Source organism: Callithrix jacchus, chromosome 14, assembly GCF_049354715.1.
Source record: "Callithrix jacchus isolate 240 chromosome 14, calJac240_pri, whole genome shotgun sequence".
Classification (NCBI taxonomy): domain Eukaryota; kingdom Metazoa; phylum Chordata; class Mammalia; order Primates; family Cebidae; genus Callithrix; species Callithrix jacchus.
Window position 1 is genome coordinate 15119953 of NC_133515.1, and position 26602 is coordinate 15146554.

The following is a 26602-nucleotide window of genomic DNA, read 5'->3' on the forward strand; positions in this document are numbered from 1 at the left end:
GGAGGGAAGTCAAATACCATACTTTAAAAACCATATTTAAAAAAAAATCTTTTTATATGTTCTTTCTTTTATATTCTAACCTAGATCAGCAGTCTATTCATTTGGACATTTGATTTTATTTTTATTTTTTCTTACTGGACAATGTGCTAGAAATTTTTATTTTTTTCATGCATCTCTAAGTATTTGCTGTATACACATGATTATGAGAAGGACTGTATCATACAGAGTATTTTTATTGTTGATATTTAATATGTGTATTGGGGGATGGCTTTCTGTCCCTCCTGGCATCTATCTATGCTTTTTCCATATTATAATCGTGGATAAACATACATGCACAGGTGTACTTTACAAAAAATGGGACCATATTGCATTGCATTTTACTTTTTGCTCTTCTGTATGCAGTATATTGTGTAGTAGAAATCCTTCAGAGTCCCCTATTACATTTTTTTTTTTTTTTTTTCGCTCTTGTTACCCAGGCTGGAGTGCAATGGCGCAATCTCGGCTCACCGCAACCTCTGCCCCCTGGGTTCAGGCAATTCTCCTGCCTCAGCCTCCTGAGTAGCTGGGATTACAGGCACGCACCACCATGCCCAGCTAATTTTTTATATTTTTAGTAGAGACGGGGTTTCACCATGTTGACCAGGATGGTCTCTATCTGTTGACCTCGTGATCCATCCGCCTCGGCCTCCCAAAGTGCTGGGATTACAGGCGTGAGCCACCGCGCCCCGCCTTACATTTTTAAAAGCATTTTTAACTGCTGCATACTGTTCTGTAATAAGAATGTATCAAAGTTAATGTAGTAATTGATGAACATTTGCTTTGTTTCTACTTTCTTTGCACTAATTAAGTTTCAGTAAACATCTGGTCTAGTTCTTAGGTAGTGGTTTAGTAAAATGGATGAAGAATGATTTCTCCTTGTTACTTTAGTTTTCATCTCCTGGACCACTCTTTGAAACAGTCCCTTTCCCCCATATGACAAATATTTACCGAGATCTTTATCTGAACCAGGCACTGTAAAGTAAACAATTTAAAGTCAAACAAACAATTACCAGACAGTATCGACCCTTAGCACTCTTAAGGGATGGTCCTGAAATGGCTGAATCCCCGGATTCCTGAATACCACTATAGTTTATGTTTTACCATATGAAGCACAGCTGAGATATAACTGAAACACTTAGCTGACCCCCTTTTAGATTCTTAGTCATTCCCTGCATATGCTTAAAGGCATTCATAAAGCTTTTTTTTTTTTCTTATCCTGGCACAGACCTTATCTGTCTTAAATATTAATGTTTTTGCACTTCCATCTTCAACATTAATAGATTTCTCATGGTAGTCTATGTTTTATAAAAGAATAAAAATTTTAATCACTTAATGAGTGACAAAACTGGTCTTTCCTTTGTTCAAAATTTAATCTCCTTAATTACAAAATCACTTCAGAGGTTACAGAAAGCTTGAAGGGTATGGGAGAATAGAATAATAATAAAGTGCATTTCATACAGAGTATTTTTCCATTTTGTTTATATATGTAAATGTATACTAGGCGGTAATATAAACAGTACATATTACTGTGGTTCACAGTTTTAAAAGTTTGAGAACACTGATACGACAAGAAAAAAGTGAGTTTTGTTAAGCTATTCCTAGGTTGTCAGTTGAAACACTCACTAGCAGACTACCTTTTGCATACCAGTCTTGCGGTATGCATGTTTCATATTAATGCATCAGTACAATTGCAGATGTCTGAGTGTCCCAAATTTGGGGCAGAAGAGGCAGTCTTACTCATGGATGGCCAAACTTCTCAGATTATAAACCCACGAATGTCAGGGATCCGTAGTGTACTGTGATATTTACAGAGGTAAATACAGAAGAGCACTGAAGTGCTATACCTGAGTCAGATTAGAGTTATTGACCAGATAGACGATCGTCATGGACAGCTTCCCAGAGGAGGCAAAGGAAAATAGCGTCTTTAGCAACAATTAGGAGTTATATGAAAACAGAAAGCTATTTTATTCAAGGAAGATATAATAGGTACATAAAGGTATAGAGATATACTGAGTAATAGTGTGTTTTGTCAGCAACAGTTGGTTATAGCATAGGGTTTTGTTGAGAGAATGGTGAGAGTCAGGACTGGAAAGTTTGGCAGGAATCAGTATGGTTTGTTTTTCTATGCTAAGGTAGCTGAATTTTTTATCTGTCACAAATGAAAATAGTGTTAGCATTATGATGAGCAGTTGACAGTTCCTTTCCATGCTGTACTACAAAGGTTACCCATGAATTCATAAATCCTCTACCAATACAGGTAATATAGGAATGCTAATTTAGCTTTCTATAATATTTGTGATTCTTATGATAAGGAAAAGCGAAAGCCCAATTGCTATTTTGAAAAATATTTCTACAAAACATGAATAGGGTGTCTTCTTTATTTTTCTTTACTACTGAACACTTTCTTAGAGCTTAAACATTCCATTTTACCAAGCCAAGATGCCTTTGTTGATTTAGACCATCTGCCAGAGAAGTGATCAATGACATTAAATGGCCTGGTCCTTTATATTTTGATTTCACTGTAAACACATTCCTGTATCTGTCTAAAGTATCTGTTTTTCTTTTTTTAATCTCCCATGCTCCTAGAGGTTATAATGTCCTGTATTTATCACAGCATTCTGTTGGTCTGCTGCAATAGGGTCTTAATATATTTTTTTGACAAATGACTAAAAAACACTTTGGAAAATAAATGTATAATTGACTTGAATTTGTATGAGATGCTGTATACAGCTATGTAAATTAGTTAGGCCCTGGATGAGGGGCCTAACTACATAGCATAATTTTTTAATATATTTATTTCTAATCCCAGTTTATTAGCAATGGAAAAGAAAAGCTCTTTGGTAGGATATGCTTTTCCCTTTGAGATCTAATCCTATCCTTGTCAGGATAGAATTGAGTATGTTCCTCATTGCTTTAATTATGAAAAATAACTCCACATTAAAATTTACACTTTTCTTATTTGGCAATTTATAAATTTCTTATTTAATAAGAGCTCGATAATAAATGCTATTATCATTTCCACCTATCTTTTCCTTATAAAACAAGATAACTAAACTTTCTTGTACTATGCCTCATTGTTGTAATTAGGATGATGAATGTATCAGCTCTTTGTTGCTATATAACAAATCATCCTGAAACTTAGCAGCTTAAACGACAGACATTTGTCATCTACAGTTTCTGTGGGGCAGGGTTCTCCAGGCACACCTTGCTGGATCCGCTCGCTCAGGGTCTCCCGTAAGGCAACAGTCCACATATTGGCCGGGACTGCAGTCATCTCAAGGCTCCACTGTGGGTGGGGAGAGTCTGCTTCCAGGCTCACTCAGTGTTGTCTTTAGCAGGATTTAGATTCTTGCAGGCTGTCAGGCTAAAGACCCCAGGTCCTTGCTGGCTATTGGCCAGAGTCCTCCCTCAGCTCATGCCACATGGGCCCCTAGGGCAGCTCAGCACAACTGGCTTCCCTCAGGCTGATCAAGAAAAGGTAAGCAAGAGAGAACAGCAGGCGGCAGATTCACTGGGAGCCATCTTGGAAGCTGCCTACAACAGTAGAAAACCCACATCTACTTTTTTTTCTTGTTATCTAAGTGTTTCCTGTATTTACGCCTTTCCCCTGTGGTCCTTATGTGCGGGCATATGTGGGTACCTATGTGTGTGCACATGTGGGTACATCTGAACACCTGCTGCATCATTCTTTTTGTCAGATAGGATTATTAGCTTAAAGAAAACTGCATCTTTACTGTGTTTTATTTTCTTATCTCATTATGACAACATTCTCATTTTAACATCACTCATTTTTTTACCATTATTTCTGTTAACATTTAATACAGAGCCTGGTCTATAATAATTGCTAAAATTTGTTAAATGGACTTGTAGTTTATTTCAGAATTTTATTATGAAAAACCAAGCATATAAAAAATAGAATAATATAATGAACTCCACAGATCTGTCAACCAGCTTCACAGTTATTAATATTTTCCAAGTCTTGTTTTATTTCTCCCCTCCCCGTCCCAGAGTCATTTATTATAAATCCCAGACATTCTGTTATTTTACTTACAGGTACTTGAATATGCATCCCTAAAATAAAGGTTGTTTAAAAAATAGCTTTCATGCCACCACCATAGCTAACAGAATGAGCAGTAACTTCTTATCATCTATTACCTATTTCATGTTCAAATTTCCCTGAATTGTCCCAACAGTAGCTTTCTGTAGTTGGTTTATTTTTATTGGGAGTTAAACAGGGTTTATATGTTTCATTTGATTGGTAATTGTGTTAAGTATCTTAATTTATAACAGGTTGTGGAATTAGTACAAATAGTAAATTTTGTTTAAGTAAGTGGATTTCCTTATTTGTTTAACATAGTATCCATTTCCCCTCCATAGCAACATCCCAGTTTCCCCAGGAGGAATTAGTGCTTTTGCACTGGTTATAGTTGAGAAGACCTGGCCCCCTGCCTGCTTTCAAGTATAATTCTGTGGGGTCCTGATACCCTTCTAGCAAATGTTTCTTTTGCTTAAGTAAACCAAAGTCATTTCTTTTGCTTCCAGCCAGACACCTCTAACTGATAGAAATATAAACTATTCCCGCCAGATGCAGTGACTCAACGCCTGTAATGCCAGCACTTTGGGAGGCTGAGGTGGGCAGATAAATAGGTCAAAAGATCAAGGCCATCCTGGCCAACATGGTGACACCCTGTCTCTACTAAAAATACAAGTATTAGTTGGGCGTGGTGGCAGGTGCCTGTAGTCCCAGCTGTTCGGGAGGCTGAGGCAGGAGAATCACTTGAATCCGTGAGGTGGAGGTTGCAGTGAGCTGAGATCTCGCTACTGCACTCCAACCTGGTGATAGAGCAAGACTCCATCTCAAAAAGAAATATAAACTATTCCAGCAGGTTATTATAATCATTCTGTTGAGTCCTTATATTGTTTCTTTCTATTCACATTTTCTCTAATCTGACTTCAGTTTTCACCTTTTTTTCTAATCCTCAGAGTATTTTTTCTTTTTGGGGGGGATTTTCTGTTCAAATTAGCCACACATTCGTCTTTGTTTCATTTTTATCTAATTTAACTAAAAGGAAACTACTATGATACCATTAAGAGACTATACAACACTGGCATTTGGTCAAATTTGGAACATCATTGCTCTGTCAGGATATGTCTGCTTCTTTGGCAGCCTGCATGATTGAAATTATAGTTGTCTGACCTACTGATTATCTTTAAAAAGAAATAAATCTATAGAGTTGTATCTATATTCTGTAAACATAAAATCTGAAGAAAATTCTCTCCTCATAGCTTTTCAATTGAAATTGGACCCTGTAGAAAATATTGTTTCTTTTTTGTTGTTTTTGTTTTGAGATGGAAGCTCTGTCACCCAGGCTGGAGAGTGTAGTGGCTTGATCTCGTCTCACTGCAACCTTCACCTCCCAGGTTCAAGCGATTCTCCTGCCTGCACCTCCTGAGTAGCTGGGATTACAGGTGCCTGCCACCATGCCCAGCTAATTTTTGTATTTTTGGTAGAGATGGGGTTTCACTGTGTTGGGCAGGCTGGTCTTGAACTCCTGACCTTGTGATCTGCCTGCGTTGGCCTCCCAAAGTGTTAGGATTACAGGCGTGGGCCACTGGAACGGGCCACAATTTTTTTTTTCTAAGACGGAGTCTTGCTGAGTTGCCCAGGCTGGAGTGCAGTGATGCAATCTCAGCTCACTACAGCCTCTGTCTTCTGGGTTCAAGCAAGTCTTCTGCCTCAGCCTCCTGAGTAGCTGGGATTACAGGTGCCTGCTAGTACGCCCAGCTAATTTTTGTATTTTTACAAAATAATTCCATTGCTGGAATAATTCTGGACATTTAATAAACATATTCAATATCCTGCTATTGATGCTGTGATACCTTTGTAAATTTAATGTTATAAATGTCCAGAATGTCATACTCTTAAGCAATGTGTAGAAATGTCTTTGAAAGAAGATCCTAAAGATCTTTTATGAAAAATAGCAAATTAGGGGCATTTTTTAAAGCCCTTTCTAGGTGAACAATGAAAATGTATATAAATATGTTTAAACTTAATTATGTTAAAAGTAGGACAGCCTCCACCTTATGTCACAAACTCAAGACTATGCTCAGATACAAGTTTAAATCAAGTGAAAAACCAAGTCTTTAGTAATTAACTCTTTTGCTTGAGAAGATGCTAAAATGTTGCCAGAACAAAAGGAACAGTGTGGAAGAGACAACTGAAGAAAATACAAAGGGATTTTTACCTAACAAAATGGGAGAATTATTTTACCACAACTACTTCACACTGTCAAGGACATTTAAAAATCAGTTGAGTGAGGGAAAGCTCTATGAGATTGATAAGACAAGAAGATATGATTAAAAGAAACTGTCGAGGCAAGAATTTTGAGGATAGACCAATGATATAAAAAGCTAAAAATTCATAGTGGCTGCAGTAAGCAGAATTGACACTGCAGAAAGAGGGAAAACACCATAGAGTGAAGATTTCAAAATCATACAGAATGCAGAAACAAGGGAAAAGAAATAAGACTTAAGAGAAGCTGATCTAAAGTGTGGAGAACAGAAGAGCAGATAATTGCTGTGGCTGAAAAAGAGAGCTGAATAAGTCAGTAGGAATTCATTGGATATTTATTTTTGAAGTTGATAGGAGAAGTACATTTAAACATTTTATTCAGAGACACATGTATTGTCACTGGTAAAATGAGAGCAAGCTGTATACAGTCCAAATTGCTAGCTCAAAAGCCAAAAAAAAAAAAGCAGTTATTTTTTTTTTTCATTAAGCCAAAGAAAGGAAGGAAGCATAAAAAATATAAAGATTAAATAAGACAGAATAGCCATTAAAGCCCATGTAACATGAGTATTCTCATCTACCAAAATCTCAGATTGGGTTAAGAAAACAAAACCTAAAATAGTCTAAAATTTTAATGAAAAAGATGGGCAATGATATTCCAGGGAAATGTAAATAGCAGGTTGAAAGGGTTGCAATATTATGACTCAACAGAATAAAAAAAAAAAAATTACATAGGAGTAGAAAATCTTGTAATGCCAAACAGTACAATCTACCCTAAGATGTAACTCTCTAGAACTAAATAGTACATTGAACATACCACTGAAACATCCAAAGAAACCAACCTTAGGGAAAGAAAATTGACAAAATATTACAGACATTGTATGGATAATGGATATCAATTCCTGTCTGTTTGGAATTATTCTCCTGGCTCACTAGTAATGGGAATTATCTCTACTTATATTACTAATAGAAGTAATTTAAGTGTCCAGTATAAATGGATACTTAAAAATTTTTTTCTCTAATTTCTTTTTTTTTTTTTTAAGATGGAGTCTCTCTCTGGTCGCCCCGGTTGGAGTACAGTGGTGTGATCTCGGCTCACTGCAACCTCCACCTTGCGATTCAAGCGATTCTTCTGTTTCAGCCTCCCGAGTAGCTGGGATTACAGGTGCACACCACTGTGCCCTGCTAATTTTTGAAATTTTTAGTAGAGATGGAGTCTCACCATTTGGCCAGGCTGGTCTCAAAACTCCTGACCTCCAGTGATCCACCCACCTTGGCCTGCCTCCCAAAGTGCTAGAATTACAGGCATGAGCCATTGTGCCCAGCTATCTCTAATTTCTTTCTTACAGTTTTTCTGTCTATACTTCACAACTGTTCTTTGAATATGAGGTACTTAGTCTGTTAAACCTACTACCCTTTGCTCTCAGCAGATCATCTTCTGTTTCACAGAGAAAATAGTGGGCATAAGACATAAGTAACCTTGCCTTTCTGCCTACCTTCCCTCACCTACGAATGATTTGTTTGATTACTAGCAGAAGACATGTTTTTTGTCCTAACACTAATGCTTGCCATTTTTCCTGCTTCTCTGAAAGTGTCAACCTCATGTCTCAGGTGGATTATTAACAGACCTGTATCTGAGGCTCAGGTCTGTCCACAAGACACACCAACAAAGCCACCTGCCTCCTGAACATCTGTCTTCCTGGGGTGTCCATCAACATCTCACACACATTTTAAAATTTGAACGCATCACTTTCCTCTCTGGTCTTGCTCCTCCTCTGGAATCCCTTCAGTGAAAGGAGCCATACTCTCCAGGAGGCACATTTTTCCTCCTGAAGGCTGTGGTTGGTGATTGGCAGGGAGTGTGGTTGTAGTGACCTAAAAGAAAGTCTTCTAGATTTTGTTTGAATTGTGGGTTCACTTGTATTAGGGTTGCTTTAGCTGTGAACAAAAACATTTTGATACATTATTTATAAAACCAGCAGCGTAATCATCGTTTTGGCAATAGAACATTTGGGAGAATTGTCTCTACTATATGATTGCTACTTTTAGGCCCCCAAATCACAGCTTTGCTATGATTCTTGGGGTAGAAAATTTCTCTTCAGTTGGAATATGTGAAGCAACATTCTCCATTGCTCAAAGAAGACGTACACTTATAAAGAACAAATTTTAAAATCCCCTGGAAAACAGTCAAAACGTAAGATGGGAACCACTGTGGTTGGGAGTTGGTGTTGGTGGCGCTGGGCTGTGGCAAGGGGAGCAGGGGTGTATAGACAGGCTGCATCTATAAAAGAGCGGACTATGCATTAGCCAGTTGTGGTCACGCTTTTACTCATATACAGGAACACTGTATCTTCACAAAGTACTCTAAGAAACCGTAATTATTGGTTAGTAATGTATTTTAGAAGGTTGTGATCTCCTAAGTAAAAATAAACGCAAGTTTCAGAGAATTTTAAATTGCCCTTTTCTTACTCATTAAAGAGTAGGAAGAAACTATATTTTTACTATCTTAATTTGGAAGAGTTTGAAAACATATTTTTTTCATTAATTTTCCTGTATTTTTATTTATGTTTTCTGGTGTAACTTTAGTGACAAGTTGCTGTAGAGGCATTTGAATTTAGGACTTTCAGAAGGGAAGGGGTTGGAGGTAGGAGGGATGGTGCCAGTGAATGACATATATCTGAGAGAGATTTATGTTTATGAAAAAGGAAATGAGTGGATTCCCAAGATTGTAGCTTTAAAGTCTGAATATTGCTTTAAGAGTGTTTAGAATTGTTGGGGCCACGATGAAGGTTGAGAACCATAGATTTCAGATTTTAAGAAAAGCCGGGACCAGAAAGGTCTGTTCTAATTATTTCCAGCTACTGCATGCAGCTCAATGTCATTTGAAAACATTTTTCTTGTTCTTTAGCATTTTTGATTGAAGGTGAAATCTTAATGCCTTGGAGGGAAATTCCTAGTGCCACAGCATAAAAGGACCAGCAGCCACAAGTGGGATATAATTACTGATGCTTTTAAAGATATGCGGGCCTTTATATCTGCAGTTAGCGTGTTAAACCAAATTGGTAATAAGAAATCTTCTAAATGTTTAGTCAAGCATTTTTTTCTTTTTATCAGTTTAATGTAAGGACCATGGAATAAAGTCTTAAGCTAAGCCAAAAGATGGTTGAAGATAGGCTATATTTTTACCCACAAATAAGGCGAATACCCACAGTGTAAGGAGCTCTTCCCCAGGCCACGCTGTTTGCTCTCATGTCTTCTGCTTGCTGGTTTCTGGGTGCCTGTGCATTTGCCTGTTTAAGGGAGTAGGCTTTTACTCTTTATTCCATATGCCAAATATCAACACTCACTGACTGACATTGACCAACCATTCTCAAAAGTGGAAGTTTAAAATAGATCAGGAGGTGGCATACCACTTACAGATATTTTTGGTTTTAATATATTTAAATGCTAGTCTCTTAAACTACATTTTAAACAAGCTTTTGAGCAGGGGACACATTCCAGCAACTTTCTAAACAGGGCTTTTAAACTTTTTTTTTAGACTCCAATCGATTGCAAGTAGTTGTCTCTTTTTATTATGGTATTCAGTATCCTCTTTTATTTAAAGACAGTGGCCTAGAAGATCTCGGTTCAATTTATTTTCTTTTCTTTACATTTATATTTTATTTTAGATATCAGGGCAAAGTCATACTGCAGTTGCAACAAGAAAGAAAAATGTTCCCGCCTTAAAACATGAAACTTACACAGTGGATTTTATTAAAAAGCAGATTGAAGAGTTCAACATAGGAAAGAGACATTTAGCCAACATGATGGGAGAAGATCCAGAAAGTTTCACTCAAGAGGATATTGATGTAAGTACACTTACTCTATTGGAAAAGTAATTGCGTTTTAGATATTAAAAGCACTTTCTTCATGAGCCCCTTAGCTCTGTGTTTTAATCAAGCTGTCAGAATAAGGAAAAATGTTGCTATACATTGCAAGTTGGAGCCACGGTTTCAAAGAGAAATGTGCAGGATTTACATAGTATGGTGAGTTTTAAGTGTTACTTAGAAATGAATCTGTAAATGCTTATACACTATTTGGAAATGTTTAACCTGTTGTATAGTTTTAGACTCAGCTTTCTTACAAAATGATAAAACCGATAGTAACGGAAATAGAGTCAAATTTATATCAAATCCCATTAGTAAGCCTTGACCCAGTGTTTTTGTCAAATATGTATCTGAATTTTCAAAATGGGGCATAGTCTAAGTGATTTGAAAATTAGGATCCGAATTCTATTCACTCTTGAATTATTATATTCCTAATAAAAGCAATAATTGTCAATAATATATTTGCTAGATGTCCTAGAGTAGCTAGCAAAGGAAGTTGAATTTAACAACTTTGAATCTTGTCCTAATTTTTAAAAAGGGACATCTAACATCCCATGATATTTTATATTTAACCAAAGAATATCTTTGTATAGATAACATTCTTGCATGATTTCAATATTATAATTTTTGTCATTTTATTCACTTTAGTTTAATTTCAATCTTTTTGTATACTTTTCCTGTTTATAAATGGTACTGAAGTATCACTTTCAGGCCCCAGACCAACATTTTATATGCAGCCAGAACAAAAATTTCTTATTGCTCTTCTAGTTTAGGTGATTTAGAGTTAGGGACCTTGTAGCTGCTGTCCTTTTTGTGAATTTTATAGTAATCTGGATGAATATTATCTATAAAGAGAGGCTGTTCTTCAGTTAAGTATAAAATATCATGAGATGTTAGATATTGCTTTTTAAAATTAGAACAAAATTGAAAGTTGTTAAATTTAAGTTCCTTTGCTAGCTATCCTGGGGTGTTTAGCAAAAAAGTATTATTGACTATTAGTGCTTTTATCAGGAATTTAATGATTCAAGAATGCAACAGGAATAGAATTCAGGTTCTAATTTTCAAATCACTTAGAACATAGACTCTCTAGACTCTTAAGTTTGCCCACTCTGGACTTTGATGTAAGTAGAATCATATAATATTTTGTTTTTAGTGAGTGGCTTCTTTCACTTAGCACAATGTTTTCACATTCATCTATGTTGTGGCATGTGTGTCAGTACTTCATTCCTTTTTATTCCTGAATAGTTTTCGACTGTATGGATATACCATATTTTAAGAATTCATTCATCAGTTGATGTGCATTTGGGTTTCCATTTTTAGTTATGATGAATAATGCTGCTATGAATGTGCATGCTGTAAAGTTCTTGTGCAGACATATGTTTTTATTTCTCTTGTGTATATACCGTAGAAACCATTGCTAGTCCAAGGTCATGAAAATTCACCCCTATATTTTCTTCTACGAGTTTTGTAGTTTTAGCTCTTAAATTTAGGTCTTTGATCCATTTTGAGATAATTTTTATGTGTGATATGAGGTAGGAGTCTAGCTTCATTCTTTTACATGTGGACATTCAGTGTTCCAGCATCATTTGTTGGAAAGACTATTGTTTTCCCATTGAATTGTTTTGTCACTCATATTGAATATCAGTGTAACTAGGAGGGTTTGTTCCTGGACTCTATTTTATTCCATTGATCTATACATTTATCCTTATGCCAGTACTACTTTGCCTGATTACTGTAGCTTTATAGTAAGTTTTGAAATTGGGAAATGTAAGTACTCCTACTTCTTTCTTGCTTTTTTTTTTTATTTGAAATGGAGTCTGACCCTGTTGCCCAGGCTGGAGTGCAGTGGCGTGATCTTTGCCCACTGCAACCTCCACCTCCCCGGTTCAAGCAATTCTCCTGCCTCAGCCTCTTAAGTAGCTGAGACTCCAGGCACGTACCACCACACCCAGCTAATTTTTGTATTTTTAGTAGAGACGGGTTTTCACCATGTTGGCCAGGATGGTCTCTATCTCTGGATCTCATGATCCATTTGCCTCAGCCTCCCAAAGTGCTGGGATTACAGGCGTGAGCCACTGCACCCGACCTCCTTCTTGCTTTTCAAGATTACTTTGGCTGTTCTCTGCTCCTCAAATTTTCATATGAAATTTTAGGATTAGCTTGTCAGTTCCTACAAGGAGCCACCTAAGATTTTGATAGGGATTGTGCTGAATCTCTGGATAGATTTTGGGAGTATTCCCATCTTAATTAAGTCTTCTGATCTCTGAACATGGGATGTCCTTCTATTCATACAGATTCTCTTTAATTTCTCTCAATGATGTTTTATATTTTTCAGAGTCAAATTTGGCACTTTTTTGTTAAATTTATATCTAGGCATTAATGTCTTAAAAACTTCTATAATAAATAGAATTGTTTTCTTTTATGATATTTTTGGTTTCTTATTGCAAGTGTATACAGTTGATTTTTGTATGTTTTTGATTTTGAATCTACATCCTTGCTGAACTTACTAATTCTCATAATTTTTAGTGGACTCCTTAGGATTTTCTAAATACAGGATAAATCAGGAGAGCCCATATATAGAAGGGCATAGCAGGGTATCCCACATATATACAAATCCCAAAGAATCCACTAAAAACTATGAGAACTAGGATATTTCACCTGCAAATAGAAATAGTTTTATTTCACTTTTCTAATCTGGATACTCTTATTTCTTTTTCTTACCTGATTGTCTCAGCTAGAACCTATAACACTATTGAGTAGAAATGGCAAGAGTGGATATCCTAAGTTTGTTCCTGATCTTGGGGGAAAGCATTCAGTCATTCACCATTAAATATGATGTGGGCTGTGGGCTTTTCATGGATGCTCTATCAAATTCAGTACATTTTTTCCATACCTAGTTTTTTGTTTTTTAACTTTTTTGTTGCAGTGGTTGATGTTTTTATCATGAAATGAAACTGGATATTGTCAGATGCTCTTCCTTTTTGATGATTTTTTTGGCTTTTCTGTTGGTATGATATCTCACGCAAATTGATTTTTATAAATGTTCAACCAACCTTGCATTCATGGAATAAATCTTACTTCTTTGGTGCATATAATCTCTTTTATATGTTTCTGGGCTTGATTTGCTCGCATTTTCTTGAGGATTTTCATGTTTAATTGATATTGATCTGTAGTTTACTTACAGTATTTGTCTGCTTTTGGTATCGGTGATACTGGCCTCATTGAATGAATTGGGAAGTGCTCTCTTCTATTTTTGGAAGAGTTTGTCAAGAATTTGTATTAAGTCTTCTTTAAGTATTTGGTTGAATTCACCAGTGAAGTCATCTGGGCCTGGGCTTTTCTTTGTGAGTAGTTGTTGTTGTGCTTTTTTAACTTGCTTGCTTTTTAAAACGGTCCTCCCTCTGTCCTTGTGGTCTGTGTGTCCCTGAGTGACTGTTCTCAGCAGTAGGATTTCATTACCCAACTGAGTTTACTACTGAGATGTTTTTGAGCGACTCTTAACTACCTTTTTAGTTTGTCTCTTTGATTGATAAAGACGATGTCTTCCTGTGTTGTTGCCAGGCTGGTCTGGAAGTCTTAGCACTATCCTCTGACCTTGGCCTCCCAAAGTGCTGGGAGATTAAAGGCATGAGCCACAATGCCCAGCCCCTCTTAACTACCTTTTTGGATGTACACTGGACATTTGTATGTAGCCTATTGAAAGAAGCAGAATCATTTAACAATTTTGTAATTTTATCTGAAGGGATAAGCATTTTACAGTGTAAGTATTAAACACGAATTTTGTTGTTTGGAGTAGTTTGTTCATTTTTTGGATGTTTACCCAGAGTTTTTGATGGTAATATTATTTTCATGAGGATTTAATTTATACAGAGTAGCCATGGTCTATTATTTAACTCAATTACATAGTTAAAAGTCTAGGCTCACTATAATTTTCACTTAGACAAATTAAAGCACTGTTATATTCAGATTAAGCTATTAGTTATTTTATATATTTTAGAAACTAGTTTTTCCATACTAGTTATCCAGTTACTAAAATAATGATTGTGAAGACCATTTATGAAATGCATTTGAGCAAAACATTTAAGATTTTAAACAACTCTTTCATATATTAAAGTATCTTTTAAACATTTTTGTTAAAGTATTTATAACAGATACAAACAGGTGATTTTATCTAGAGTCTTATTAATATTTAGAGAAATATAGAAGGATCCTATAGCTTAGTGAATACATTATCATTCAATTTGGTAGAAACAAATTTTTTAAGAATGTATTTAGTTCTGGTTCTTAAAATAGATAATTATTTTTCAGAGAAGAAATATTTAAGTGGTTGCAGGTATTCTGTACTTTTAAAACTATATGTGTGTATATATGGTAAAAGCAATTTCATGTATCTTGTGTGATTGTGTTAACAAAATACTATAAAAATCTACCTTTAGATTTAGCCAATTAAGTAATCAAATCATGAATTAATATGAAAAAAAACACCAATCGCTTCTTTAAAATATATAGACTCCTCTAAAGTGAGGTTGAATTTCTTGTGAGGAATATAAATGCAGAACATGTAGACAGCTTTATTAGATTGATTTTTTTCTGTCTTTTTATTAAAAATAAATTCATTATAAGTTGAAATGATCTTTTAGAAAAATACAGGAACTGGGATTAGGAGAGTCCTTGTGATGTCACTAGGTAGTGTCGTTGAGCAAGTCAGAGCTCTCTGTCACTTGATTTTCTTATCTATGAAATAATAATACTCACTTGCCTACCTCAGGATATATCTAAAAACCATGACATTAATGCAGTGTGTTATTATTCCTGTTACTATTAACGGTAATAAATACCATCTGCCATCACTGGAATCATTCCCTAGTTCTCTGCTTTGTCACACAAGTCTTCCATGCCACCTGAGAATGGGTGCTGGGGAGAATCATTTGAAACACCATTGGGTACATTGATTTATCATTGATTGACTAAAGGGGAGATTGCTTTATCTCCTGTGGGTTGATATTATCTCACCTAGCTTGGTATCTAAAAAGCCCATGTGGAAGTGAGTGTTAACCATTTTCTTTGATACCAGTGACATAATTCTGCTGTGCTAGACTTTGCTGCAAGTGATAGATCGGCTTCACTGACTCTTGTGGCATTTTATTAAATGTACTGGACCCCTTTTGGCATCGAATTTTATTAAATTTAGTGGACCCTCCCTCCCACCTTTGTGGCACTTGAGTAGATGTAAAAGCAAAAAAGGACAGAGACAATCATTACCAAAGAATTAAAATTATATTCTCATGGTTTCCTCTTTTCATTTATGTTTTTTTAAACTGTTGTCTTTAAAAGCAGTTCAGCAGTGGCTGATGAGACAGCATTTCCATGCTGCAACAATGGGTTCTTTTTGAAAACAAAAATGATTTATCCAAATTATTTTTATAATTTATCCAAGATCAAGAAAATACTTTAAGTTTCCATTCCAATTGCTGTTACATATTTAGAAGTTATAATGTTTTTTAAATGTTTGGCTTTTAATATATATTAACTAAGACTAGGAACAGTAGCTTTTCTCTATTTAATATGATCAGGAAATTAGATAATCCACAAAAATTTTTCAGATAAGGGAACCCTATTTTTAAGTGTTATTTGTAATGAAAACTACCACCACATACTGAAAACCTTCTATATATGTGTGAAATGCCATCTGGGAGCCTGATATATATTGCCACATTTTATCTTTGTAAAAACCTTATGGGATAGGTATCGTCTATTTTTTTAAAAAAATAATACTAAGGCTTTACAAGGTCTTTATCCAAAAATTGTTCTTTCTATACTTTCAGATTAATTTTTTAGATAACATTTTCTAAAATAAATTTCAGTCTCCCCCAGTCTTATTTAGTAAGATATAGTGAGTGTAATTTAACCTTACAGTGCTTTAGGATTTTCCTTTCTAGTATGGTTGTTAGCCCCTGACTGTAGCTCATAGAGAATGCCTGTACCTGCAATGAATGGTCTGGCTATGCTGTATTACTGATTCTTGTCATCTCCCTTGCTGTCAAGATGTCTTATGTCTGCCTCTAGCCACCCTCACCTGTCTTGCAATCTTCTGGCATAACTAAACTTGTTAGGCATGTGAATTAAAACCAAGAGCCATTGGACTCTGAATTAGGAATTATGTGCCCCTCGTAGTAAATAAAATCCATGAATTTATGTCAGCTGTTACAACTCTTCATAGGTCTTTTTCATTTATTTCTAATTTTACAACTTTACTTCAGAGGGTTAAGTTTGAATAGAAGTCTAGCCTCACTGAATATAGCATATATAATTTATGCGTGAAAATTATACCTAGCTAATCTAATATGCTAGTGGTTCCTTAAGGCTTATTAAAGAGTACAATGTGAATTGGTAAAAGGAATATGATGGATAAAATTTTTGAGTAAAAATAAATCTGCTTATCACTGTTGGTACTTATTTTAAAGTTATATCACTTAGAAGATTTATCATTATTGTTAAGGGTACAGGATTCTATATATTTCAGAATTTTTCTTCCAAAATTACTTTGCTCTAGTTGGTGTTCAATCTTTTTATTACATTTAAAAGAAAAATATTATTTTTATTGGTGAAAAAGTAAAGTACTATCACTAAAAAGAAATTAGTCATTGGCGGGTGTAGATTTTCTTCATTTCAAAATAGTTTAATTTTTGCCCAGTTTTTAAAATTATATTGAAACAAACTAGCTATTGTTTCTACCCACTGAACCATGATGGCACTACTAATAACCTTTAGAAGCTCTAACAGGAGGAAAAACAGGTAGCCTCTAACAAAATTAGTAGCGTATATGGTGTTAGGCTGAAAGTATTTTAAATGCAGGCTAAATATTTTGCAAATAGACCTTAATGCTGTAAACCTGTTTCATAAATCTTTCACAGGTTACTGCCAAATGTTGATCAGTGTGTAAAAAATTATTTTTGGCTGTAAAAGTATATGGAACTCTTAGGAGGAATCTGTCAGATGGAAGCTTGAGCTGAGTGAGTCTTGTTTTTTAGTGTAAAGAAGATTTGGGATGTATGGAGACCAAAGAACTAAGCCCATGAGTGTGTAACAGAGGCAGCAGAAACAGTTTTCCTTAGTAACCCCAAGACTAAAGAATAGCTAGGTGAAGAGAGCAGCCAGTGCCAGTGGAATTTAATAGACTTCGTAACACCTCCTTCTGCTAGAGCAGACGTGGGGTGACAATGATTGCTAATCTGTTTGGTGAAGTTTCTAAATCCTGTCATGTGTACCATGAAAAATTCTTTTACTCAAAATCATACTGTAAACACCAAAAAGTTGAGGACCAATGATATTTACATTTTCTTTTCAATTAAGCATGTAGTTGTTATAAAGTTTAGATTGGAGACCTTTCAGTTATATTAAATATTATGAATACAGACTTGCACTTACATTTACTAATGTCTTTATTTGGGAATTAAGAGTTAAGTTCTACATTACTATAGAATTTTAGGAAAAAAGCCAGCAAATTGATATATAGCACTGCTGAATCTACCAATTACTTTTTAATTGGTATTATAGACCTCATTCTGAAACCAGAATGTTTTCTCCTAAGTGTGAATATGCTGTATGAAGTTTCTCTAATTGATTTGCTGTGCCCATTCTATTTGATGTATCATTTTTCACAATATTTCATAATTTGTGCTCACCTCTAATGAACAGAGTCGTTAGGACAGGCATGTCTAAGTACAACTGACAGCTAACATTAGGTGCCAGATGCAGTTTATAAAGCTATGTAAAACTGTAGAGAACAGTTTAAATAAATTAGCACCTGTACATTAGTCTCACTTGCTGGTAATTTATAAGCGAATCAGTAGAGATGACATTTAGGTAAGTCATTGATCAAGTTAACAGCTGCAGACCCACTGCCCAGCTGGGATGCCTAATTAATAGAGATTGCATTCCTGACCCCGTGTTTCTGGGTTGAGTCTGCAATCCTTTAATACTTTGACTTAAGTCAAAGAATGTATTCAGATACTTTGCCTTCATTTTAGGGAACTGTTGAATACCAGTATTCTAGTTAAAACCCAAAAATGGAAGAAACATGTTTACTAATGAGGATTACCTTATTCCATTTCTATTTGATTTAAATTTCTTACCTTTTCTTTCTTTTCTGTCAGCACTTTTCTGTTTTGGATTCACATTAAGTATAGATCAACCCCTAGAGTTGATCAATAAATAAATACAGTTATTGCAGGATACAGAATCAATGTACCAAAATCAGCAGCATTTCTATACACCAATAATGGTCTAGTTGGGAAGGAAATTAAGAAGGCAATCCCATTTACAGTAGCAACAAAATGAAAAAAGATATGCCACGCAATAAATTTGACAAGGAGTTTGAAGATTTCTACAAGAAAAACTACAAAACACTGATGAAAAACTTTAATAAGACAGAAAGAAATGGACACTCATCCCATGCTAATGGATGGAAGAAACTCGTAGCATTAAAATGACTGTACTGCCCAAAGCAGCCTAGAGATTCAATGCAACCCCTGCCAAAATACCAGTATCATCACTCACGGAATTGGAAAATCCTACAATTTATATGGAACCAAAAAAAGAGCTCAAAGAGTCAAAGCCTTCCTCAGCAAATAAAAAAAAAAAAAACTAGAGGCATCCCATTTCACTACAAATTAGAACGACAAAATTTTTGACAAGTGTGTGGTAACTAAAACGGCATGGTGCTAGCAGGAAAATAGACACATAGATCAATGGGACACATGACAGAGCCCAGAAAGACAGCCACATATTCAAGCCAATTGATCTTCGACACAGCTGACGGAAACACACACTGGGGAAAGGACACCCTCTTCAGTGAATGGTACTGTGAGGGCTGGATAGCCACATGCAGAAGAATGAAACTGGACCCTTTTTCTCTCACCGAATACAAACATCACCTCCAGATAGATCCGAGACTTGAACGCAAGATACGAAACTAGAAAAGTATTAGAAGGAAACCTAGAGAAAACTCTTCTGGATCTTGTTTAGTGGAGCCGCCTGACTTTGGCAGGTGTACAGTCTGAGGAGGCAGCATGTGCATCATGGGGAGAGGAAGAAGATGGGTTAGAAAGGGTCCCAGCCTGGCTAGAGGTGGAAGTGGTGGGTAAGGAAACCCCTGCAGCTGAGTGTGCTATGGTGCCCTGGGCTGGCTGTGTTGGAGCAGAAGATGAGGCCTGGGCTGCAGCTGAAGCAACTGGACAGGAATATGGATGAACCCGCTTCAACGTGCGGACTCCCTGCTGCTGTCCATGAAGGACCACAGGTTTGGGCTGGTGATGGCTGCAGCCATAACGGCAAGTTTCTGTAGTGAGGTGGGACCACGGACCCTCTGTCTGGCCAGGGTGGTGGTGTGAGAGGCAGAAGATGGGTTAGAAAGGGTCCCAGCCAGGCTCCAGGTGGAAGTGGTGGGTAAGGAAACCCCTGCGGCTGAGTGTGCTGTGGTGCCCTGGGCTGGCTGTGTTGGAGTAGAATATAAGGCCTGGGCTGCAGCTGAAGCAACTGGACAGGAAGATGGATGAGGCCGCTTCAAGCCGCGGGTTCCCTGCTGCTGTCCATGAAGGACCACAGGTTTGGGCTGGGTGGTGGCTGCAGCGGTCATGGGAAGTTTCAGTAGTGAGGTGGGAGCACTGACCCTCTGTCTGGCCAGGGTGGTGGTGTGAGAGACAGAAGATGGGTCAGGAAGGGTCCCAGCCGGGCCTGCAGCCTGGGTCGACTTTCTTTTGGTGCGGGGGCTCAAGGTGGAAGTGGTGGGTAAGGAAACCCCTGTGGCTGAGTGTGCTGTGGTGCCCTGGGCTGGCTGTGTTGGAGCAGAAGATGAAGCCTGGGCTGAGTCCCGCGAGTGTGCAGACGTGGCAGGAAGGGTGTCTGAGGAGAACAGGGGGCCTGCTGACCTGCGCCTGCGCTTCCTCCCAGACACAGGAGGTCTAGAGGGGGACCCTGCAGCAGATGCTTGGAGGGCCACGGGGTCCAGGCCATCTTGGGACTTGCATATCTCCTGCTGTGCATCCGTGCTGGGTGCTTTAGGGACAGCAGGCAGAGGACGTCCCTATTGCTGGTGAGGACAAAGCATGGGAAAGCAGTGAGGCTCTGCACTCCCAGATGGACTTGTCCTCACCCTGCAGTGCGCTGTTAATGCAAATTATTCCGGCCTGTTTCTCCAGGTCCAGGTCTTCAGTGGTGACCCGGAACCCCAGCTGTAAGGGAGGTGGCAGCCTCAGAGGCTTCCCTTGCCTGCATGGCAGCAGAGGGAACTTTCATCTTCCAGGCCTAGAGGCCTGAGATGTCGGGGAGCCACTCCTGGGGCCAGTTTCTCCCCAGGTGCTGAATCTGCTGCCTTTTCACACTGGGTCTGACCCTGAGAGACAGCCTAAGGGCTGACCTCACTGACTGTCTTTGAAGAAGTGAGGGGCAGCTGGCAGTGGGATGAGGCTGGCCTCTTTAGCCATGGGAAGCTTCCTGTGGAGCTGTAGGAGCTGGAGATGGTGTTGCGTTTGGGGCAGCAGCTCATCCCAGAGGGCTGGGATTTCTTGTCAGATGGCATTTCTGACCTCTGGGTATGGAGGTCTCTCTGCAGGGGCCCGGGCCTGGGTACGAAGGGAGAGAGGGCTCCACTGTCCCGCAGGGATCTAAATGCAGATCGTGCATCCCTGGTGCCCTCAGGGCCCCCTTTCTGATCATTGGGCTTCTCTTGGACTCGGGTCCTTGTCCTGCTCAGGCATCCCTGCCCCACTCTCCGTGACAGCCCTCAACATGATCTCTGGATGGGAGTGTGGAGTAGAGTTGGGTGTTCTGGGCCACAAAAAGGCGATTACCTGCTCCAGGGCCTCTCTGAGAGTCCTTAGGCTCAGTGCACTCCCTGAGCTGCAGGACATTCTGCTATAGCGAGCACACAGCACTGGCTTGCTGCGGTATCTGTGCCTCAAATTGAAGGTAGGATCGCCGGACGGAACACAGGGCTTGTAGGATACAGAAATCCTTGGAGTTGTTTTGACACCAGGCTGATTCCAAGTGTCTGGCTACTTGTAGGAAGGCTTGCCACTCCGTCCAGGGGCAGGAGCAATGGAGAGATCCCACAAGCAAAGTGAACTGAGCAATACAGGCAGCAGGCTCAAGGCAACTGAGTCCCACTAGTGGGTCCTTGGCCCCGGGATGAGACCGGGACAGGGATAAAGGGCACAGAGTGCCCAGGTAACTGCTCCTGAGAGCAGTGGGGTATTTTCAGATGCTTAAACTCTCAAGAGCTGGGCTCTGAGCGTCCTCTTATCTGCTGCCAAAGGCAAAGGGAGCATTCTCCTTTTGCCAGGAGACGCATCATTCAAACCTGAGCGAGTGGGGCGTGTGTAAAGACGGGCGCGTGCAAAGATGGGCGCGAGTGACAGATCTGCGCCAGAAGGGCAACCTTACGGGATTCCCGCAACAAGATATGCACGCCAGGGGGGGTGCAAATGTGGAGTGGGGGGGTGCAAAATACGCACGCGAGCAATGGCAGCAGGGGAGGGTGCGGGGTAGAAGGGGCACCTGATCAGTACTGGAAGGAGAGGCGCATGCACAAAGAACACCAGAGGTTAATGGTTTGGCCGGCAAGGTTTGCGCACAAGGCACCTGATGGCAACAGAAGGGGAGGCACATGCAAGGGGTACTGTAGGGAGAGGCGCACGCACTAAGGACCTGGGACCTTAACAGATTGGCGCGGCAAGGTGTGGGCACAAGGCAGCTACTGGCAACTGCAGGATTGGGGGTGGGGTAGGGAGCGGCGCGCACACTAGGTACTGGATGGAGAGGCGAGCACAAAGGGCTCGGAATCTTAACGGATTGGCGTGACAAGGCATGCACACAAGGCCAGGATTATCAGTCCATTATTAATATCTCTAAGCTTTAGCTCATGCTATCCTCTCCCTTGCTGGAAAACCCTCCCTACCTCAAGGGTTACTTCCTCCAAGAAGCATTCCTGGATTGCTTTTGTTTTGTGTTTTTTTGGGTGACCAACGAACCGTTGAACCTAAAGTGTATGTGTAACAATTTCTTAAAGTGTAGCATTAGTTTAAAGCACCTAACACCTTTGCCAAGTTAAGTTTCATACCGATTTTAGAATTGAATATGGGAAATTTTAAGCCAGAACTTATTTTGGGAAAATGCCTTTTGTTTGCTATTCCTGTGGCAGATACTCTTCTGAGTGAATTTAAAAAGGAAAGATTAGGGCATCAGCAACCTTAAATCAGGGAGTAAGACAATGATTTTTGTATGTAGTTGAGATATATTAACATGGATGGTGAGGATGTTTGAATACTCGTGTGTTTACTAGAGGCACCACCAAAATCTGGTTCTTTGACTGGGAAAAGGTTTCTTGAAACCTTACACAAATACCTGGCTAGCAGGATTGTTTTGAAGCTTATGGAAAAACCATTAACTGAATCCCAATTGATACAGGTATTTTCATTTTTTGTGGGGTTTTTTTTTTTTTTTTTGAGAAAGGATTGGGTATTTCTTAGTTTAAATAATTTTTCATGAAGGTTGTTTAGAAGTGAAAAATTGTTTATTTCAGATAATTACAAAATTTCTGTTATTTCTGTCATGATTGGTAAGCTTGTCCAAGTCAGTCAAATCACAATTTGGATGTGAAATCCCAATTCTCCTTTAATTGTAAGATACTTGGGAGCCTAAACCACTTGCTGGCACTTTTTTCCTAGTGCCCAGTAAGTGCCACACACATTCTGGGGCCAGTGAACAGATAGGTTAACATTAACAGAGAGTGTTTCCCTCACCACCTTCCCCCCGTGATTTTCTGTTTCACTGAAAGACCCTGAAGTATTCTTCCAACTTTTTTTTTGCCTTTGTGTTTCTCATTTTGTTTTCTTATATTTCTGAACCTTCCCCAACCACATCTTTGCCCTAATCGAAAGTTTTTTGGAAGTAGCCCTTCTACCCTAACCATTTTTGTTACTTATTCTTTATAGTTATTTTATTTGAAATACCTTCCTTAGTGTTAATTTTAAGTTTAATGCTTTCCGTTGGATTGGGAAATTACAATTGTCTGTTTTTGTTTTGTTGAGACAGAGCCTCGCCCTTTTGCCCAGGGTGGAGTGCAGTGGTGTGAGCTCAGCTCACTGCAACCTCAGCCTCCTGGATTCCAGTGGTTCTCCTGCTTTACAGGCAGTGCCACCATGCCCGACTAATTTTTGTGTCTTTAGTAGAGACAGGGTTTCACCATGTTTGCAAGGCTGGTCTCGAACTCCTAACTTCAGGTGATCTGCCCATCTCAGCCCCCAAAGTGCTGGGATTTTATAGGCTTGAGCCACTGTACCTGGCCACTGTTGTGTGTTTTGGAAAGCTCCAAGGACTCAGGAGATCAGCTCATGGAAGACTTTTGTCTTCAATGAAGTGTTTTCTCAATATGGGGCAAAGGCTTTTGAGGAGAGCTTGGGAAAGTCTCTTGAGCCATTGGCTTTGGAGAGAAACTGATTGAGTAAGCCGAAGGGCAAAATAGTAGAGGTAAGAGCAGAGATGAAAAGTTAAATATCATATTGGAAGGGCTTGGGCAAATATTTTTCTTTTTCTTTTTTTTTTTTTGAGATGGAGTTTCGCTCTTGTTACTCAGGCTGGAGTGCAATGGCACATTCTAGGCTCACCGCAACCTCTGCCTCCTGGGTTCAAACGATTCTCCTGTCTCAGCCTCCCAAGTAGCTGGGATTACAGGCATGTGCCACCATGCCTGGCTTATTTTTTTTTTATTTAGTAGAGACGGGTTTTCACCATGTTGGCCATGTGAAAACTCCAGGATGGTCTTGATCTCTTGACCTCGTGATCCACCTGCCTCGGCCTCCCAAAGTGCTGCGATTACAGGCGTGAGCCACCGTGCCCGGCCTGACAAATATCTTTCTACCAAAGTTATAATGCCCTATTAGACCACCTTACAGGCAGGCAAAACTAAAACAGTCGGTGTGTGGCACTGAGTTGGTTTCACATAGCCTGGCTTTGAATTAGGCCTGCAACATTATTGGTCAAAGAAGTTGAAATCTTAACAGTGGGCCTTGTGAGGTGAGAAGGCAATCTGAGAGGAAGAAAGCTGGGAAGGTATTATGCTCCCTGGTTGGGCCTTGCTCCCTCTACAGGGATGGTATGGGGTGAGCTTCTTCATACCTGAGGCAGAACGTCCAGTGACAAGAGACAGCAGTAACTTCAGCAAGACAGTGTTAGTAAGATTGTGCCTGGTGCTGATATGCAGTCTGCAGCAGATGCATTTTGATGCTTTTCTGACACATAGAATTTCTAATAATGCATAACTTCCAGCAGCAGGTTTGGAGAGAAAGATGATAGTGCCCCATTCCTCCACACCATCCCTGCTTTTAGAATGGTGATGAGGAAGAGTTATTTCGGAACTGGACTGAAAGTTGCATTACCTGGGAGGAGGAGCACTGGGGACAGTATTCCCTGGGGAGCATGTTGCAAGTAAGATACTGTCCATGTGGGCACTTAGAGAGGACATTATTCCTTCAGGTGGACCTTCCTAAGACATAGGATAGAGGTCTGTGCTTGTCATTTTGGTTTGTTGGTTTTTCTTGCTTAAGATTTGTTTCTAGGAGAAAGAAACTGCAAGAACAAGCAGAAAAGGTTTTCAATATTTGTCACAACTTGATATTTACGTATTTTTCTTTCTAGTAGCAAGTTAAGATTAACTATGGAAATGAACAACAAAGCATGGGGGAAAACTGGAGCTGATTCATAAGGACCTCCAAATGAATACAGACTACAAGAAGGCTGATTGGGAAAGTGAAGGCGTTTGTAATATTACTCTCATTTTTACTCCATAAGCACATTTATGTTACACTCAAACACTCTCTCTCTCTCTCTCTTACATTTTCCTATTTGCCTACTGCTTCCTGTATGTAAATATTTTCACATACACACCCAACTTTGAAGTCCAGTCTGAATGAAATAGGGTGCCTAAACTCAGTTCCTTTTGTTTTGAGATGGAGTCTTGTGCTGTCGCCTAGGCTCTTTAAAAGGTAAAGTTAGTCTGTCACGCTTAGTAGCTGAAGGCCTCTGTAGTGTTAAGAGGCATCAGGAAATGCAGCTTTACAGCTGGTTGTCATGATAAGGAGTTACCCATCCAAGCCCTCAAGGAACAGAATACTGAAACACTGTTCCCAGCTTTTTCACCTCACAGGAGACAAAGTTAGGAATGGCGATTATTACTAGCTTTGTTGTAGAAATCCTCTATTCAGAGACTACTTGGTTGTTAATATTCTGTCTTGTTGTTTTTGTTTTGTTTTATTTCGTTTTTTTGAGACAGAGTCTTGCTCTGTCGCCAGGTGCCAGGCTGGAGTGCAGTGGCACAATCTTGGCTCACTGCAGACTCCACCTCCTGGGTTCAAGCAATTCTCCTGCCTTAGCTTCCCAAGTAGCTGGGACTGCAGGTGCACACCACCACACCCAGCTAATTTTTGTATTTTTAGTAGAGACGGGGTTTCACCATGTCGGCCAGGATGGTCTCCATCTCTTGACCTCGTGATCCACCCGCCTCAGATATGTGTTTGTTAATTTAGGTCAATAATATTACATTACAGAATTTAACCTTTCAACAGTTTCATGAAGTTTTTAAAACCTTGCTGAAATACACCTCAGTAACATTAGTACATTGCTGAATTGCACAATGAAAATTAATTGACAGTAAGACAATGAAATTGATTGTAAATAAAATGAAAATTAACTTCCTCAGTTGCACCAACAACATGTCAGTGGGCGTAGTAGCCACATAGGCTACTGGCTGTCATTTTGGACAGCACAGATTATAGAATATTTTCATTATCAAGGGAAATTCTGTTGGACATGTTAGGTTTGCTCCTTTATTTCTTCTCAAGTAAAAATTTGTAATTTTTCCTTTGTGTTACAGGAAAGAGAATACTTGGAAGTATAAGTAATATTGGTTTGTAATTTCTATTTTGTCTTTCATTGAAACAATTCAAAACACCTGAAGAATTGGCTTTGAAAACAGTTCAAAAATACTGCAAAAGAGAAAATAGAAGTTTAAAAGTATAGAACATGGTTGCTTTTATCAGAATGACACAGCAATGGACATGGCACATGCTGTAGTCTCAGATCCTTGGGAGTCTGAGGCAGGAGGATTTCTTGAGCTCAGGAGTCAAGGCTGTAGTGCGACATGATCACATCTGCTCTCCTGGGCAACACAGTAAGACCCAATCTCTAAAAAATAAACAAAAAGTGTATTAAAACAATCACAAGTTATAGAAAAACAAAAGGCTTATATGACTTGTATGTGTACACATATGTATTTATGTATTAATATGTATGGAACCAGAATAGAGTAACATCATGGAACCAGAATAGAGTAACATCAAAACACTCTACTAGC

The 26602-nt window shown here is 38.7% G+C and overlaps 1 protein-coding gene across 2 annotated transcripts in view; it reads left to right on the forward strand.

Annotated features, from left to right (window-relative positions):
* Nucleotides 1-26602, forward strand: part of MRPS9 (mitochondrial ribosomal protein S9) — a 64792-nt gene that overhangs the window by 1117 nt on the left and 37073 nt on the right. For both annotated transcript variants that reach the window (XM_002757463.7, XM_054244661.2), the window contains exon 2: nt 9997-10176. In XM_002757463.7, coding sequence (XP_002757509.3) covers nt 9997-10176 — 180 coding nt within the window. The remainder of the gene's footprint in view (nt 1-9996; nt 10177-26602) is intronic.